Raw genomic sequence first — 18,987 nt, 5'->3', positions numbered from 1 at the left:
CTAAGAACGGGGCCAAATGTCTGCTTTCCTATTATTGTATGTTTAATACGTTGGACTATGGTGTTAAAGGAACATTCCCCCAAGACGGAGGAAACCCATGAAATGTAGAGTACTGGCCCAAATATTCAGCACCCCGTGTTTATTTGACACATTTCTCCTCCTTTTGTGAAGAAGCAGCAGCCTGTGTACAAGGCATCATTATATGTCCTCGTGATTTCATTGTTTCTTCTTATGGATTTGATGACTGAAGTATTGTATTCAGAAATTAAATCCTCCTCTGTATCTCTTTTAAAACTGTCTTTACAGAACCGCAGTAAGAAAAATAGCTCAACTTAACATTTTGCCATAGGACACAGTGCATTAAATGGGATTACCAACAAGGCACTTGTGCTTTTCTGCATAAAAGAAACAGGCATGAGTAACTCCCTGCTCAGTCCTTGGCGAAGCCTTTCTTTGCTCAGAGCTTTTCTCCTTTGTAAAGCGAGCAGACCCTGTTGGTAATTGGTTGAATCAGATTTAACAATGCAGGCAGATAAACATTTGTGGCAGCCGCTGCCATGGCGACGTCACCGTGCTTCTCCTCCTATTCCCCCTCCCCAGTCTCCAATCTAGCAAGCGACAGAGTGGTCCGTGGTGGAGAGGTTTTAATGGCAGAGCTCTTTGCTGGGGAGACGGTTCAGAATGATGAACGAAGAGGCTGCTCAGAGAACTGATGGCGTGGAGAGGTATAATGGTCCCAACCTGAGGAAGAAGAGACCCAAAAAGGTAATATCTGGAATTTCAAAGGACCATATGTGCGTGGGTAAAGAAACGGCAGCAGGTTTCATGTCCGAAGAGCAGGGATGCAGGCAGTGGGGCTCCCTTAGGCGTGTCTGTTACAGAGAAATGTGTCTCCGCTTCCTCACTTGCCTTCACATATGGAGATCTGTATGAGAAGTGAAGAACTGCTTCAAAATAGGACAGAACTCAGAGCATTAGTTAGACCATTGCAGTGAAACAAAGTGCTCGAGTATCAGGAAATTACTGGTTTTTAGTGTTTTGTATTATTGATCTTTTGCTTCGTAGAGTCCAGTGTGCAGAGCAGAGATTGTCGTAGTGTTGTGATATAGTTGTTGCCTATAAATGGGTAGTTTTTATATTTTGTATTTATTGTCGGGCTGTTCATAAGGAAGTTACCTTGCGCTTTGTCCTGATTACATGAGACGAGACATCAAAGGCCTTTCAAGCAATTAATCAATTGTGTTTTTCTCAGCAAGCAGAGGGCAGGGTTGTGACGAGGGATAATATTATACCCGGGAACTGTCCGTGGCGTCTCATCAAACGTGAAAGGAAAGGTTTCCGAGCTTGTGGACAACTGTTACAGAAACGGAACAATTTTCTTATGGAGACCAAAAGGCTGTACGAGATCACAATGAGTTCAATGCAATTATATTTAAGCCATGAAGACAAGTAAATGTCAGCATGGTAAATGAAATCATGTTTACTCTCTGGACACACCCAGTTTTTCAAGTGTCTTTGGGCTGTGGATGTGAACAGACTGAAACATTGCGCCACACGCTGCAACTAGGTCACCATCACCATGCGTGCACTAATACGCCAATTTGCAGGCAGAAAATACATTATTTAATGATGAGCACCACGAAAGATGTCATGTAAAATGCCTCTTTTTCTGCCCGACGTTAAGTGATCCTCTTTAACATGTTATCTGATGCTTGCCGAGTATCCTGGATTCATGTTGCATAGGGTGTACTTCCAATTGATTTTGTAATCCGTTTAAAAAATGCTGCTAGAAAACTATTATGATTCCTGAATTCTTTATTTATTATATATATATATATTAAAAAAAAATATAGCAGCAGCCTAAAGTGAGACCAAAGTCAACAGTGAGGGCTTGGTTGGTTTCCCCAGTGTTGAGTGAGATATAGTATTTACACGCAATATATAATAACAGTCAACATTTCAATCAATAGAGTAACTACGAGCGTTTCAAAATGACTGTTGATCTCTACAATGATTTTTAATGCTTACAATAAAAGTGGATATGCAATCGCACTTTTGCTGCTGCTATAATTATCGTTACATTTCTTTGTTATTACATCTCATTGGTATGGTGTTTTTTTGGGGGGGGGGGGGAGGCTGATCACTTCTCTGTGTTTAAAATCCTGTAATTTTATTCAAATGTGTTAAAATATTCTGTGCAGTTGTTTTCACACAAGTATTCCACATTTGGTAAATAAGTGCCTGCTCAACAGACAGCAGGCAACTCTCCAAAAGCACAAATTATTACTAATTAGACAATCAAGGGGGATTTAATAATGTGTGCCAGTGATTGATGTAGGAATTCTCTCATGTCTCTGAAGCATCTTGGTTGACCTGTGGCACTGTGTATGGTCAGTGACGGAACTAGATTTGCTTGATCTAACCTAGAAAAGATTGGAGGGTGTTCTAAAATCTTCTATTTTTATGGTGCATGCCTCTTACTGTATTCATGTGTACCAGGGTACGGTGGGGTGAATTGTGATTATTAATACATGTACATTTATGCTTATTTCCAGCTAATTACACATTGAGTGCCAGTAGGGGATGGCATATGTATTTGTGCAAAAATAAAACCTGATTAATATTGGCAAAGTTGTCTTCTCTGGATAATGTATGGACTTTCATACAAATCAGTATAAACAGGATAACATGTGTTTTGTTAGAGGGTGTCTATTATTATTGTTTATTTGTGAAGCGCCAACATATTCCACAGCGTGGTACAATGGGGTACAGAGTTATGTATATTACAAAAACGTAAACAGTTACATACAAGTGAGGACAAACAGGCACAAACAGATACAAAGAGGTAGTGACGGCCCTGCTCGTGAGAACTTACAAGCTAGAGGGCTTTTGAAGTTATTTTAATTAAAATATGGAAAACATTTAGATCAGTATTTATGAGGACACGTTTTAAATATTTTCATATCTGTAAAAGGCATATTATATGATAAACTCAAGTATTAGTCATATGTTCGTGACTAGGACTAATTACAGTACCTGTTAAAATTGTGGGTTTAATACCAGCATCAGCCACTGCTATCTTGTGAATTTTGACAATGTATTGGCTTTGGTTTTTATAACACTTTTTAGATATTACGGTATCAGTAGCATATTTCATACCTTTCTCCTGGAAGCTATCATGTGCCTGGAAATGGTGTTGTTTTGCATCAGAAGTATGATTGGAATGTTTTTTTGAACATTATTTTTCTTTGTTAGCAGTTAAACGTGGGTTTTTTGCCATAGTAGATTGCAGGGACTTACTTTCACTGTATTCTGTGCTTTTACAATCTCTCCACAAATTTAGGACATATAATCACGCAGACATTAGGAACGTACGCGGGTAACTGTCCTTGCCCAGTTGATTTTTCACCACTACATTTTCCCTTGATAAGGAGCTGTCAACATTGCTTCTTACTTGGTTTGCAGGAATGGCTACTTTAGTATCGTCAACATTCTCTCTTTCTACTCACAACACTGCGGGAGGCTGGCTAAATAGCCAACATTAGTTCCACTCGCTTGTATGGAATGCATCTTTCCATTGTCATAGCCAGGACATTACACACCAAGGGGTCTATTTATTAAACTCAAATTGTATGGCCTTTGCAGCGCGGTGAAGATTTCTTATTATGTCTGTTAAGGTCTTTGTCATATTTGTCAAGTTTCATAAAACTCTTCCAGATTGATTAAACTGAAAGTTTTTCTGTACCTCTGACATGGATAATTGAAAAAAAATAACAGATTGCTGTAAAAGTCGTTATTAAATTGCCACTTAGACATGCAATTTTAAAATGATGTTTTTAGAACAAATGGAATGAGAGAGAGAAAACAGCATAGCTGGAGTGTAACAGGCACTTATCCCTGTTGGAGAAACTATCTCTAAAATCCAGTATGGGTCTGGTTAAGTGCAACAGGCGATTAACCAGACTCCACCTGGCCAATTAAGTCTGTAAGAAAAGCCTCATGTTGGAAACAGGGGAGAGATTTCCTGAGTTCACAATTGGGCGGACACAGGAAAGCAGAGAAGCCTGCACACAGACACTGTCTTGAGCACAAAGCTGTGCTGAGATCAAGACACCCAGACACCTATATTTCCCAGACATTCAGGACCCAGGAGCCTGCCAGAGACTGACATGGAGGGCCACCTGCTTAAGGTACCTCCTGAGACTTTGGGGTGATAGGCTGGTAATGGGAATATCCTTCCAGTCCTGCAGATGGGGTCTGGGGAAGTAAGTTAGCCCGTACAAAGGGACAGGGGTTTGTTATTTTGTTGTTTTTGCATGTTTTGCCTGGATAAAGGAACAAGCTCAATAAAGCCAAGATATAATTTCACCCAAATCGCTCTCCATTATATGAACCTCTGCACACATCTCTTACATGGAGGTAGACGTAAACTGAATGAATATAAAATGCTCTTAGAAAGCTGTTCATCGTATTTATGAAAATCATTATGATTAATGTTGAGGTATTAAACAATATTCCATGTGCTTGGCTGTGACCTCTCTATTGACCCCTGAAAATTAACATGCTATATTAAAAAACAATATTGAGTTTTGTTTTCACACGTTTAGGTTCCCATAGTTTCTTCATTTTTTGGAAGAGATAATAAAGCAAAATGTTGGAGTAATCTGATTGTCAATTCTTGGAGTCAGGAAGGAACTTATTTTTCCCCTTACGAGATATCATTGGATGATATGACACTGGGGTTTTTGTTTGCCTTCCTCTGGATCAATAAGTAATTATAGATATGGGATAAAGTATCTGTTGTCTAAATTTAGCATAGGTTGAACTTGATGGATGTATGTCTTTTTTTCAACCTCATCTACTATGTAACTATGTAACTATGTAACTATGTAAATCTTCAAAAACAATGATTGCTAACGTGTATAAGTCAAAAAAATACCTTACAAACACTAATTTGGAAATCCCAACTCTGAGTGAAGGAGGCCATTAGGTTTCTTCTGCCGCCCGAAGATGTCTTATGGTATACCTTCATTTGGTAGATATGGACCATTATCTTTTTTTTTTTTCCAAACATTTTTATTGTTTTCTGACAGGGGTACATACACTTCACATGGTCGTTTATAGACAGTTAACGTAATTAACACACACATATAAAAGTGAAAAACCCGTAACATCTCAAGGTTGAATGATCGGGTATGGGCGATCTGCCCCTTGTATATTGTAACCTCCTATGCATTTAGAGTGCACTATGTAGGTCCCGACCGGGAGAATTAACAGTTTTAGGAGGATCTTAGATCAGACCCCTTAGATTTGTAATGTAAAGGACAGTCAAAGAGAGAGAGGGGAAAAAGAGAGAAGAACAGAAGAGGGGGGGAGGGAGGGGATAGGAACGGGGGGGCTAAGGGAAGGGGGGGTTGTTGCACTCCCCTCCACCTTGTCAAAAGACCCTGAGTAGACATGGACTCCCCCTCCGAGGGGTCATTGGTCTAATGCAGAGTCCAACTGAAGCATCCATATCTCATTTTTAATCTCTTTAATTATAAGGCCACTGTGCCCAAACTTTCTCATATTGTTCGATATTCTGTTTTAGGAGCGCCGATAGGTATTCCATTAGCTTGACCTCGCCTACCCTGTGAAGGACCGTTTGCTTAGATGGGGGTTTAATCTTTTTCCAATTAGCTGCTATTGAACAGCGAGCCGCAGTCAAGATGAATGAGGCCAGTTTTTTAAGAGGGACAGAGATATCTTCGATGGGTTTCGCGAGTAGGCATATCAGCGGGTCCATCCGGACCTCAACCCCTACCGTCTCCTCAACCAATGAGCATATCATATTCCAGAAAGTCTGGATCTCTGGGCATGTCCACCATATATGCAACAGATCTCCTCTCTGGCCGCACCCCCTCCAACAGAGGTCAGACAGGCCAGGGAAGATCTGGCTCATCCTACTCGGGATTAAGTATCATTGAAATAGAATCTTATATATGTTTTCCTTAGTAGTAGTGCAAATAGAAGTTTTGGCTGCTGCTTCCCAAATATCCTCCCAGTCATCTCTGTCTATATCAAGATTGAGGTCTTCAGCCCATTTCATCATATAATTGTGGTTAAAGGGACTCCTTGACCGTGCTAGCCCCGCGTAAATCTCTGAGCTCAGACCCTTCAGGTATGTGCCCACCATACAAATCTTTTCAAAAGACGTTGGACCTTCAAATTTGGATGTTTGGGAAATTGTTAGGAGAAAGTGTCTGATCTGGAGATAACCGAAAAGTGGGAGTTTCATGGGGAGGCATTTCTCCTGTAAATCAAGTAGCGGGATAAGAGTCCCTTTGTCTATTAGATCTCTTGCTGATTTTATGTTAGCCAAACTAAATGCTTTAAGGTTCCCTGGGACACAACCCGGAGGGAATTCAGGGTTACCAAAAATGGGAGTGAGTATTGAGAGGGAAGACGTCAGTTTATATTTATTTCTTGTTTTTGTCCAAATTTTCCACGTGCATCTCATTGCTCCCAGGCCTGTCTTGTCCGATATTATCTCCTTTCCCCCTCCGGACCAAAGTATCGCCCCGAGTGAGTGGGGAGCGACACAGGAGGACTCAATTTCCAACCAGCCGCAAGACGCTGGATCGTTGTTCCAAACTATCGCTTGTTTTAGGTGGGTCGCTTGATAATAATTAATTATATCTGGTACTCCCAGGCCTCCACACTCCCGTGGTGCCAACATTACCGATCTAGCCACCCGCGGCTTTTTGTCCTTCCAGATGAATTGGAAAATACTATTTTGAATGCTTTTGAGGTCTGCCAGCGGTACACAGACAGGGAGGGTCTGGAAGACCCACAGTAGCCTGGGAAGGATGTTCACCTTAACAGATGCCACTTTTCCGAGCCATGAAATGTGGTACTTGTTCCAGCACTGGAGGTTTTTTTTTATTTCTGTAAATAAGGGGGGGAAATTATATTTGAATAGGGCAGCATAAGAGTTTGCGATTCTGACCCCTAGGTATTTAATGTTGTTAGGGCTCCATTTATAACTAAAATTAATTTGCAATAGTTTTACCTCGAGGGCGAGGAGTGATAGGTTCAGGGCTTCAGACTTATCGCTGTTAATTTTATACCCTGATACCTGGCCAAATTTTTCCAGCTGTGACTGGAGGTTAGGTAGGTTATCTTTTAAGAATATAATAACATTTAAGCTTGTCTGTGCTAAAAATTGTAAGACTGCTATGCATGGTTAGAACAAAAAGGCAAATTTAGTAACAATTATTTGTGGCATATGCAGAGGTGTAACTAGGTATCTTTGCGCCCGGAGAAAGTTCCAACTGCGCGCCCCCATTTATAGAACCAAGGCAAAACAATCCTGTCATGTCTAACTATATTTGTGAGTCTTTGTATTGTAAATGTATATCACGTTTAGGATGGAGCCAATTTGCCCACTGCTTCGATAGTTTCACTTCCTCTTGTTTCCTCCTTTTTGCGAAATTCAGCTCCCTCTCTCCCCATCTCTACTCTCCGCACTCGCTCTTCATCCGTTGCTCCCTCCTTATAACCCCTTCCCTCATCTTCACAGATGGGCTTGCCCACCAAACACAGCTGGAACCTGTGCTGGACATGCGTCCGCACCCTGCCCTTCAGCTGCTTCACATGCTCCCCTGAGCGCCGCGGCTGCTCCGCTCAATCCACAGTCCTCGTTCTTCAGCTCCCACACTCTCCTCCAGCCCGATGGTTGAAAGTCTTTGGGGCATATTCTCAAAGCTCCGCGATCATATCTCCGTGCGATCTGACCCGGAAGCCTTATTGAAGGTAATAGGGCTTCCGGGTCAGAGCCCACGGAATGACGATCTAAAAAACGTCTAACATTTATTTAATGCAAGCAGCTTTTACTACTTTCCATTTGTGCGCAATCCTAGGTCATTGATTGGGTGGACAGAGAAAGATAGCGAGATTTCTGAATGTTCTAAACTTTTTGGACACATAATCATAGCTGTTTTTCAGATGGTTGCGGGGCAGTGTTGTCTAATATTGATATTGGTATTAGCAGATTGCAGCAGCGAAAGCATTGAGGACAGGTTGTAAATGATAAAGATGTTAATATAAATACAAGAATAAATGCTACATTATATATCAGATACACTGCACTTATATAGTTTTATCACCTTAACATGAACGTAAACGTGGACCTTGGATCTCTTTGCAATCCTCATACTGTAGATGTAATTTCCCCAGAATAGCTTATCTGATACAACATGCATGTATGCAGCAGTACGAGTAATACCCCCATGGCTGAAATGATGTGATCTGCAGAGTAAGAACCCACACATATCTGATAAAATATCTTGGCAACCAAGCTTGTGTATTGCTTGTTGCTATGAATGCTTTCAGTGATTTGTTCCCCAAAGACAAAGCTAGTCCTTTACACTCCTTTCATCGATGGTGACCTGGCTTGCACCCCAGTGACTGAATTTATCAGCTGTGCTTTGTGTTCTGTTTTTTTCGTACCCTGAGGTTAAAGCCCTAGAAATCTGATTCATTCTGTTTGGACAGTTTGTTCTTGTTATAACAGAAGCATTTTTTATGACTGACCCTCCTCTGAATGTCTAACAAGTACCCCATGTAGGACATGGTGGCAAACACTTGGTCATTAATTGATCTTGAGCCAGAATGCAGCCACTTGTTGGCGAGAATTGATGGAATAACAGCTATTCACATCGTTTGCGGAAAATGTAGCCTCATTTCATTAATTGTCAGATTTCCTTAAAGAAAGAAATATTGTCATGTGAATGGAAAGTACGTGGGGGTGGGGTGCTTTCAGGCCCCCCAGACTTGAGGGGTTAAAAATGTTTACAATGAGTTATGTTGATGCATTGCTAAGAAATAAAAAGAAACAAGTATTTTTGGTTGCCAGAGAGTATTTCAAGGAGATTTGGTAGATTTTAGAAAAATCCTATTTGATTAGTGTTTGTATAGAATACAATGCAGTAGATAAAAGGAGATGTTATGAAAGCAGCATTTCATTCAAACTTTTTAATAATGCCATTGTGTAGTGTTATACAATACTGTAATTACTGCATTTGTTTCTATTTTTTTCTAATTTAATGCCCCATTTTAATTATTTTTATTGTACAGTATTAAGCTTCCTTGGGTTACTATTGCAACTATTTAGGAAGCCACACTACACCACTTCTCTTTTGAAATAGGCAGCCATATTGCAAGCTCTGGAAAGCAGGATCTTCACCAATCGATCACGCAAGAAATAATGATCACCTTAGATCAGTGGTTTTCATCCTTTTTTTGCTTGGGGCACCCCTAATCACAGTGCTCAGTTGCTAAAACACCCCTACAACAGGACAGTCAGTGACAGAAGACACAGGACAGAGACATACAGAGTCAGAGGAGACAGAGGGGGCAGAGAGTCAGAGGAGACAGAGGGGGCAGAGAGTCACAGGAGACAGAGGGGGCAGAGAGTCACAGGAGACAGAGGGGGCAGAGAGTCACAGGTGACAGAGGGGGCAGGGAGTCACAGGAGACAGAGGGGGCAGGGAGTCACAGGAGACAGAGGGGGCAGAGGATCACAGGAGACAGAGGGGGGCAGAGAGTCAGAGGAGACAGAGGGGGCAGAGAGTCAGAGGGGGCAGGGAGTCACAGGAGACAGAGGGGGCAGGGAGTCACAGGAGACAGAGGGGGGCAGAGAGTCACAGGAGACAGAGGGGGGCAGAGAGTCAGAGGGGGCAGGGAGTCACAGGAGTCAGAGGGGGCAGGGAGTCACAGAAGTCAGAGGGGGCAGGGAGTCACAGGAGTCAGAGGGGCAGGGAGTCACAGGAGTCAGAGGGGGCAGGGAGTCACAGGAGTCAGAGGGGGCAGGGAGTCACAGGAGTCAGAGGGGCAGAGTCTCACATGAGACAGGGGGGGCAGAGAGCCACAGGGGACAGAGACAGTCACAGAAGACACAAGGCAGAGACAGTCACAGAAAACACACACAACAGGACAGAACATAGACACACACGTGATAGCCACACACACAGCCTCACCTCCAGGCTCCTGAGACCTCCACCTGATTGGCTGCTGCTGGGTAATGCAGCCAGTCAGGATGAAGGAAACTGCCCAGCCCCCTAGCAACTAACCAGCTCTATCACTGCTCTGGTAGATCGGGGAAACACTGCGGCCCCTTTTGATCCTCTCATGGAACCCCAGGGTGCAGCGGAACCCCAGGGTGCAGCGGAACCCCGGTTGGGATACGCTGCCTTAGATAATTGCATTGCCATAAAGGCAGCCTTCAGAGGCTTCACCTGCACCCCCTGGCCACCCTTGCACCCCCTGGCCACCCTTGCACCCCCTGGCCACCCTTGCACCTCCTGGCCACCCTTGCACCCCCGACCACCCCTGCAGCCCGCTCTTCATCTCTCCCCAGTGTAGATGGAGTGGAGATGTTGCTGGTATAGATTATAGCCGCCTAATGACAGTGCTAATCACTATTTCCCAGTGTAAGGAGAAGAGTGGGGCAGTTTTCATCAGCATGCCAGGGCAGGGAGAATCATATACTGTATATATATATATACATATATATATATCTGTAGCACCTTTTCCCCCATCCTATATTGGGTTGCTACCGGTGAAATATGGTGCTGGTACGTACCTGTCTGATAAACAGGAGGCCGGAGATCTCTGCGGTGGTGTGGGTCTCTGCGGTGGTGTGGGGAGGACATAAGGACAGGCTTACGGGTGGTTCTTCATCAGCGCCTCCAGCCCCAGAGGATCCAGGGGCACTTCTTCTTGAATTGGCATACTCCAATTAGCACACCAGAGTTGGTATAACTGAACACAGCAGGATACACAGGATACATAACAGCTCATTTCCCCGAAGATAAGTACCCAGAGCTTGAGGCCCGAAGCACCCCTCCTAAGCACACCTTATCCCCTAACAGGGCAAGACCTCAGCCTACTCCTTTTGGGGAGAGACTGCTGCATCCTCATTCTCTGAAGAACAGCTCAGAACTACTGTTGGCTGCGTCCCCGCTAGCGCTGAGCCGGCGGCGCTTGCGGCAGTTACTTACATATATAGATATATGTAAGTCCCCACTCACACTGTGCACACACGCTCACCCGCACTGGGCGCTTAGGTAAACAAAAAAATTATACTTTCCCACACACTCAACTACCTGCAGTGCCCTCCCCCCAGCGCGTGCGTAAATGCAGGACACCCGGCGCTCATGCTTGGAGCGCTCTCCAAGCATGAGCGCGCTCAGTGCCAGCGGGGACTCAGCCTTACACTCAAACCTCTAGAGGAAACCCCCTCCTTCCCTGGGCAGTGGCTTGTAAGCTGGCCTCCTATACTCATAGTTAGGCCACCCTTACAATAACAGGCTATTCCTGAACTTTATTGCTAACACACACACATAACAGTATAACAGGCCCAGCATAATCTACTACAAACACCGTCCACTCTTTACTGGGACTTACAGTGTTAGAAGGGCCAGGGAATCAGTAGTCCAAGGGGACTTGGCTACATCCCCCCTCTGGTTTTGAAATCCCTCCAGACTCCGCAGGAGAGCATAACATCCACCGCATAGTTATACATTTGAACACAAAATGCAGTAACATTTCCACAAGTCATACAGTACATTAAGACCGTCAGTAATAGTGGGCAGGGTCGGGCTTGTGCACCAGGTTCCCCTCGCTATCTGTCACTCTCACTGAATAGCAGCGCTTGCGGCCATTCTCTGCAACATACTGCACCCTGTCAAGCTGTACATTGCGGCCCACATGCCATGTCTTATTTAGATAAGCGACTCGTTCCTCTCGGTGATGTGTATTATTGCCACCTCGTTGCATCACATGGTCTATAATAGCTATGTGCACCCACTCTTCCCTGCGCATTTCGGCCGTGCGCATTAAAACTTCTGGAAGGTAGGGGTAATCATACCCTTCCAGTCTAAACAGTTGAACCAGTACCCTATCAGAGCGACTACTCTTAGTGAGGTTATGCACATAGGCCTGGCTCGGTAATACCCAGTATATTGGTCCTACCCCCAGAGGCTCACTAGCTGAGGCCTCTCCCTCTGGTTTATACAAAAGTCCCTCCACCATCTTAGCTTAGCGCTTGCGCATGTTTTCTGCCTCCTGCTCGGCAGAAAAATAACCTTCCTCCCACCAATGATCAATTTGTGACCCCCGTTCTAGTACGAAACTGGTCTTTTTTAAGTGGGGCACATATTCCCTAAATAGTGGATCCCACCACGGCAATGCTTCCGCCCCCTTCAGTCACTTTGTCTGACACACAGGACACAGTCATCACAGAGGGAATAGCCAGTGTCATTATGGGAGTAATAGGGCGAGAGGACCAAGGCTTGTCACTGTGGTCAACGTCAGCTCCTTGGGGACTGAGTTCCGGAGTGGGGGAACAGTTCTAATGGAGCGACGGTACTGAGCGGGACCGAGGGGTAGAACGGAATAAGTCCCGTACTCCAAAGTCTAGTTTCTCCGGGGAGTAAGGGGTTTGTACCCTGACCGGAGTGGCAACCAGAGAGGCTGTCTGTAATAGGGCCTGCAGCTGGCCACGCCCGGGAGTGGGACCAACCTAGCAAGGCCTCCCATGGCCTGGATTTCAACGAAGCGGCGGCGTTGATGATACAGTGGTGTGAAAAATAAAGTACACCCTCTTTGAATTCTATGGTTTTACATATCAGGACATAATAAAACCATCTGTTCCTTAGCAGGTCTAAAAATTAGGTAAATACAACCTCAGATGAACAACAACAAATGACATATTACACCGTGTCATGATTTATTTAACAAAAATAAAGCCAAAATGGAGAAGCTATGTGTGAAAAACTAAGTACACCCTTACTGCTTCCATAGGAATTAAGATGCTAAATAGCAGACATGTGCTGCTAATCAAATGCCCTTGATTAATTGATCATCAGCAAGTGTGACCACCTCTATAAAAGCCAAGTTTTTAGCAGTTTTCTGGTCTGGAGCTTTCAGGTGTGTGTTAACACAATGCCAAGGAGGAAAGATATCAGCAATCATCTTAGAGAAGCAATTGTTGCTGCCCATCAATCTGGGAAGGGTTATAAGGCCATTTCCAAACAATTTAAAGTCCATCATTCTACAGTGAGAAAGATTATTCAAAAGTGGAAAACATTCAAGACCGTTGCCAATCTTCCCAGGAGTGGACGTCCCAGCAAATTCACCCCAAGGTCAGACTGTGCAATGCTCAGAGAAATTGCAAAAAAACCAAGAGTTACATCTCAGACTCTACAGGCCTCAGTTAGCATGTTAAATGTTAAAGTTTATGACAGTACAATTAGAAAAAGACTAAACAAGCATGGTTTGTTTGGAAAGGTTGCCAGGAGAAAGCCTCTTCTCTCTAAAAAGAACATGGCAGCACGGCTTAGGTTTGCAAAGTTGCATCTGAACAAAACACAAGACATCTTGAACAATGTCCTTTGGACAGATGAGACCAAAGTGGAGATGTTTGGCCATAATGCACAGTGCCACGTTTGGCGAAAACCAAACACAGCATATCAGCACAAACACCTCATACCAACTGTCAAGCACTGTGGTGGAGGGGTGATGATTTGGGCTTGTTTTGCAGCCACAGGACCTGGGAACCTTGCAGTCATTGAGTCGACCATGACAATGAACTCCTCTGTATATCAAAGTATTCTAGAGTCAAATGTGAGGCCTTCTGTCCGACAGCTAAAGCTTGGCCAAAATTGGGTCATGCAACAGGACAATGATCCCAAGCACACCAGCAAATCTACAACAGAATGGCTGAAAAAGAAAAGAATCAAGGTGTTGCAATGGCCCAGTCAAAGTCCAGACCTCAACCCTATTGAAATGCTGTGGCAGGACCTTAATAGAGCTGTGCATAAACAAAGGCCCACAAACCTCAATGAACTGAAGCAACATTGTAAAGAAGAGTGGGCCAAAATTACTCCACATCGATGTGAGAGACTGATAAAGTCATACAGAAAATGATTACTTAAAGTTATTGCTGCTAATGGTGGTTCTACAAGCTATTGAGTCATAAGGTATACTTAGTTTTTCACACATGGCTTCTTGGAATATTGCACCAGTGAGTTGTCCCCGTTCCATGCCACACTGGATTTCATTGCAAACTTTTAGCAGGGTAGTTACCGTGGAGTGTTTGGGGTGAAAGCCAGATAGGAATTGGCTAGGGAAATTTGTCTTGGTACAGTAATCGCTTAATTGGGAGTGAATACTCCATGATTTTGGATAGTATTGGGAGAAGAGAGATTGACCTGTAGTTTGAGACAATGTTTTTGTCCCCACTTTTGAAGATTGGGACAACTCTGGCAGTTTTCCAGGTCTTAGGGATATGGCCTGCAGACAGGATAGAGTTGACTATGGAAGCAATTGGTTTGGCAATGGCTAGGGCACCAAGTCTTAGGCTAAGGGCCCGCCGCACACGCCGGCGGGCCTGCCTTGCATCCTGGCGGTGCGTTCACGGCACTTATCTGCGGTCTTTAGGGAGTTTTTGCGTCGGGGGCGTGGCCAAAATGGGTCGGGTTGGCGGGGGCCATGATGGGGGGGGGGGCCATAACGGAGGGCACGCGGCCATAGCTTTCACTTTGGATTATTAAAGATTTCCCAATACTTTTGTCATTGATATTTACACAATTATCACTCAAGAATTTATTGAAAGCAAACATGTTTAAAGTGTGTGTGTGTGTGTCTGTGTTTGTGTGTCCACGTGTGTGTCTGTGTGTCCAGCATTGAGGAAGGATCCACTCCCCTGCTGGCGATCTCCCCTCCTCATTGGCTCCCTGCCACGCCACGTGACGCGTTGCCGCTCAGGATCACAATCCTATTGTAGCCCCTGCTGGCTGACACGTCACAGTGTAAAGTGAGCCTGGCAGCGAGGAGGGACTGGGGTCGACTAGGGAGGAAGTAAGGAGCTGGTGAGTGGCGCGCACGCGGTCACGCTGGTCGCCGGATGCAGCGGGACCCAAGCCTTAGGAACTTAGATTGCTGTAAGTCAGGTCCACATTGGCTGCTTAGTTTTAATTTGAGGAGCGTTTGTGTAATCTCCTCTTCGGATACTGGGACAAATTGAAAATTGTGGCAGTGTTGGGAGAGGGTGGGGCTATAAGGGGACTCCCAGAATGAGGTTCATGTTTGTGGTTTGGGTTGCCTTTCGCTAATAAGTTAGTAGCACACCCCACAAAGTAATCATTGAATGCATTTGCAATGTCAGTGGAATTTGTCAGAGTAATATCCTCCTTAGTGATATTACTTGGTTGTTGATGGCTAGGGGGCTGGAATATATTGTTGATAACCTTCCTGAAGTTAGCTGGGTTTGCCTTGTGCACATATTCCGCAGGCATCATTTGTGATTAAGATCCTTGGTTGTGCATGTTACGTTGTAGCTTTCCCACAAGGCATCCCTGAAATGGTAGAGAGCTTTAAGGTCAGTTGTAACCCACGGAAGGTGGGCCCCCCGTACTCTTATTCTGCGTAGTGCAGCATGGGTATCACAGAGTTTTAAGTACTCGGATTGGAAATAGTCGAGCGCAGAATCAGAGTCGGGAATTAAGTCGATTCTGTACCAAGGGCAGTTGGTAAGGTCATCCAGAAACTGTTGTGGGTTAAAATTTCTAAATGTTCTAGTGAGGAGAACTTTAGGGCTTGATTGGGGCGGTTTAATTTTCTTTACACAGTACACTATTGCATGGTCACTGAAAATGTCAGGAAGGATGCCAGAGAATTGGATTCTGCTGGGATTTGAGGAGATAATCCAGTCTAGCAAGGAATGGTTGTGAGATTTCAGGTTTTTGTCTGTGTGGGTTGGGAAATGAGTTGCGTTAGGTTAAGTGACTTGAGTTGTGTCTTGATTTTGTGGTTTTTAGGGTTGAGCCAATTGTAGTTGAAATCCCCAAGAACTAGCAGCTCACTCTTCTCATTCAGAGAGGAAATGGAGCCAAGAAACTGGATTATATCAGTCAGGGATTGTAGAGGGGCTTTAGGGAGGTGGTAGATGCCAGCAACCAAGACGGGCTTAGAAAAGGGGAGGTAGATTTTGCCAACTAGGATTTCAAAAGAGGGTGGGCTTGGGGGGCAATTTAACAGTGTATATTGTAAGGTGTCTGCAATATAGAATAACACCCCTCCTCCTCTCTTTGGCCTAGCTCTCCTAGAAATGGAGTATCCCTGAATGGCGATATTTGCATCAAGGGTATTAGGGGTTAGCCATGTTTCTGTGAGAACGATGGCTTTGGGTTTATGCATAAGGCACCATGCCCTTAGGTCATCCATATTAAGCAATCAACCAGTACAGATCACTAACATAGCCATATAAATCCAGTTAACGTGTTTATGTTGGAAAATTGCACGTGTATGAAAGGCATCGGGTGGATTACGGATATCTGATGGAAAATAATGTTGATGCCTCAGGCGGATGAATAGAAGTAGCCCCCGCTTTTGTATCCGCTAACGAGCTAGAAGATCACAGATAACACAAATTCCCCTTATGACTTTTAGTGCGCGTTAGGTTTGTTAGAGATGAGCCGCGCCAACATTTGACATGAAAGATTCCCTGTCAAAATGCCTCTGCGGGGCCAATAACGGCTGCTACGACTGTCACATACTCTACTGTGCTAGCTACATGGTAGCACTGTAATGATAGTCACATTAAATAGCATCACACCAGGCTGAATATAATAAACACATGAAAGCAGCAAATCACTGGATCACATCCTACTCTGCGCTATCTTTCTGTATACTGTATGCACGTCGCTGTGCTAGCATTAGTACTGGGGTGTGGTCACATCTATTAGAAGGAGTGTATTCAAAAGACTTTTGTCTTGCCTGGATTTTTGTTCCTGTGACTCAACAGAAGTCTTTCCTCTGTACATTCTTTGATCTTCTGTACATAAATAAGTCAGTGGGAGCCGGGAAAGGTCAGTGTTTTTTTTTTTTTTTAATTATTTTCAGTCCACTCTAAATAAATGGAAAAGTCTTTAAACTAAATGGAAGGAACAAGAACAAGCGGGATTATGTATCAAGGCAAAAGAGGGGCTATTCTGGGGTGAAAAATAGTTTCAGATGTAGCAAAGAAAAAATGTCACTGAACGAAAAATGTTTTTTTTTTCTTTGATACATCTGAAATTATTTTCCCCCCAGAATAGTCTCACTTTTGCCTTCATTCGCCCCCCTATAAAAGCACCAATTGCAAGTGTACTGTAAGTATGAGCAGAAGGAAAAGACACAGCCTGAATGACACAAGTATTTAAATGACCAATGACTTCTAAAATACAATGTAACTTTTTTGCGTCATCTGAGCCTGGCAGGTGGGAGGGTATGAATATGTGGGGGAACAGTACCAAATTCCACTATGGAAGCGGGGTTCATCCAATAGAAAGATGTCACTTTTCCCCCAATGTTGTGGTTTTCCATAAGGGTGGTCAGGAAAAGGAAATTGTTTAGGGGCAAAAAAGCTTTGAGCAAGCAGGGGAGGGATCCCAGATACTGATTCAGATAGATTCGGTTTAGTTCTAGGTTCTCCCTAATTGAGATAATGATTAACAAAAAGAAAACAAACAGCAGGAATGGCTGCTTTAATAGTGCTATCCCACGTAGTCGGCAAACGCAAATCATCTGTTTGGAAGATTTTAACAATATTATTGTCATCCTTAAACTAATGTAACCATGCTAGAAGCAAATATTTGGGTACCTTTGTTTTTTTGGAAATTATTTACACATGTCATTATTAAGCGCTCTTGAAGTAGGAAAGTGTTTGTCAATCAAGTGTTTTCTTTGTCCTAATTAACAGTGTCAATACCATAAAGATAAGGGGAGGGAAAGAAAGGGAGTTTGCCTGTGCAAGCTCTTGTTGAACACAGTGATATCAGACAAAAGGCAACAACCAGAGAAAATCATATAGACAAAAAAGTGATCTTAAAAGTATTACAAAAGCATTGTTAAGCATCTCTTGAAAATGTTCCTACTGTTTGTAAACATTTCCCTGCGCTTATCTCTTCTTCGTCGTGTCCTCTGTCTTTCTTCTTAGTTATTTGTTATACCGAGACGTGTTTAACTCTGATTACCCTTTGATATATTAATGTGAATTGTGTTATTTAATGATGGCACTTTTAAAAGCAATGGTTAAAGAAACGATGCATGCATTATTTAACGTGTTATTTTGTGCGTTATTTCATGTTACCGGGGTTAATAACATCTGCTACATCTGTATAAAGGTGTGTGGTCTGAGGAGCCACAGGATCATATGAGCGCTCCCATCAAACTTGTTCATGGGGCCCCAGCATGACCAACTGTGAAATTTTTGCAACTCAGGTTGAGCATAGTTGTTTTACATTTTTTATATAGGATTACACATTTTATAATTCACACTATACCCTTCAAATATTGATTTGACACATTTGTTCACGTTGTGCGCTACTTTTGTACCCAACTTCTCAGGTTGAGGTTAGTAAATCTTAGACCCTTATTCAATATGGTAAGAAGTTGTTGAAACACTCTTAATGATGCGACCCGCCTCCTACAGGGTTACTAACATGGCTATTGTATGTTAGGCCCCATCCTGAGTTGCTATGGTGATTCAGACGTCATGCAGTGGTATGTAAGGAGGAGGGACTATTCTAGAATGTTAAGTTCCAGGAGGACATGAGGAGAGGAGCCTCGGGGAGAGTAAATAAGTAATGCTTATAAAGTAATAGTGTAGACAAGGACTTGATTTATTATGTTGTAGATAGACAGTACCTGTTAAGTTAGGATATCTGAAAGACGTAATGGAGTCCTCAATAAGTAATACATAGTAATACAAAGGAATATGGCACGCCATAGAGGGCGTCAGAAAAGAACCGCACTAACTGCGGATCAGCGCTAATATTCCTCATCAGTCTGTATGGAAGTGGCAGTCTCCAAACAGGCAACCGCTATTGGGTCAAGTAAGAAAAGATCCACAAGGATTCCCGTAGGGGCCCAAAGTAGTCGGATTAATACCAATGATGGTTC

General features: G+C 43.6%; 1 protein-coding gene across 3 annotated transcripts in view; it reads left to right on the top strand.

The window, feature by feature from the left end:
- Positions 1 to 18,987, top strand: part of ANK2 (ankyrin 2) — a 613,918-nt gene that overhangs the window by 253,511 nt on the left and 341,420 nt on the right. Inside the window, exon 1 of one of the 3 annotated variants that reach the window (XM_075616740.1) lies at positions 445 to 765. The exons of the other annotated variants lie outside the window; for them this stretch is intronic. Coding sequence (XP_075472855.1) covers positions 682 to 765 — 84 coding nt within the window. The 5' untranslated portion in view covers positions 445 to 681. Of the gene's footprint in view, positions 1 to 444; positions 766 to 18,987 lie in introns of those variants that run through there. 3 annotated transcript variants of the gene reach the window in all.

The sequence above is a fragment of the Ascaphus truei genome, chromosome 1 (assembly GCF_040206685.1).
Source record: "Ascaphus truei isolate aAscTru1 chromosome 1, aAscTru1.hap1, whole genome shotgun sequence".
Lineage (NCBI taxonomy): Eukaryota > Metazoa > Chordata > Amphibia > Anura > Ascaphidae > Ascaphus > Ascaphus truei.
The sequence above is the reverse complement of the archived record's forward strand: the minus strand, read 5'-3'. Positions and strand labels throughout refer to the sequence as shown.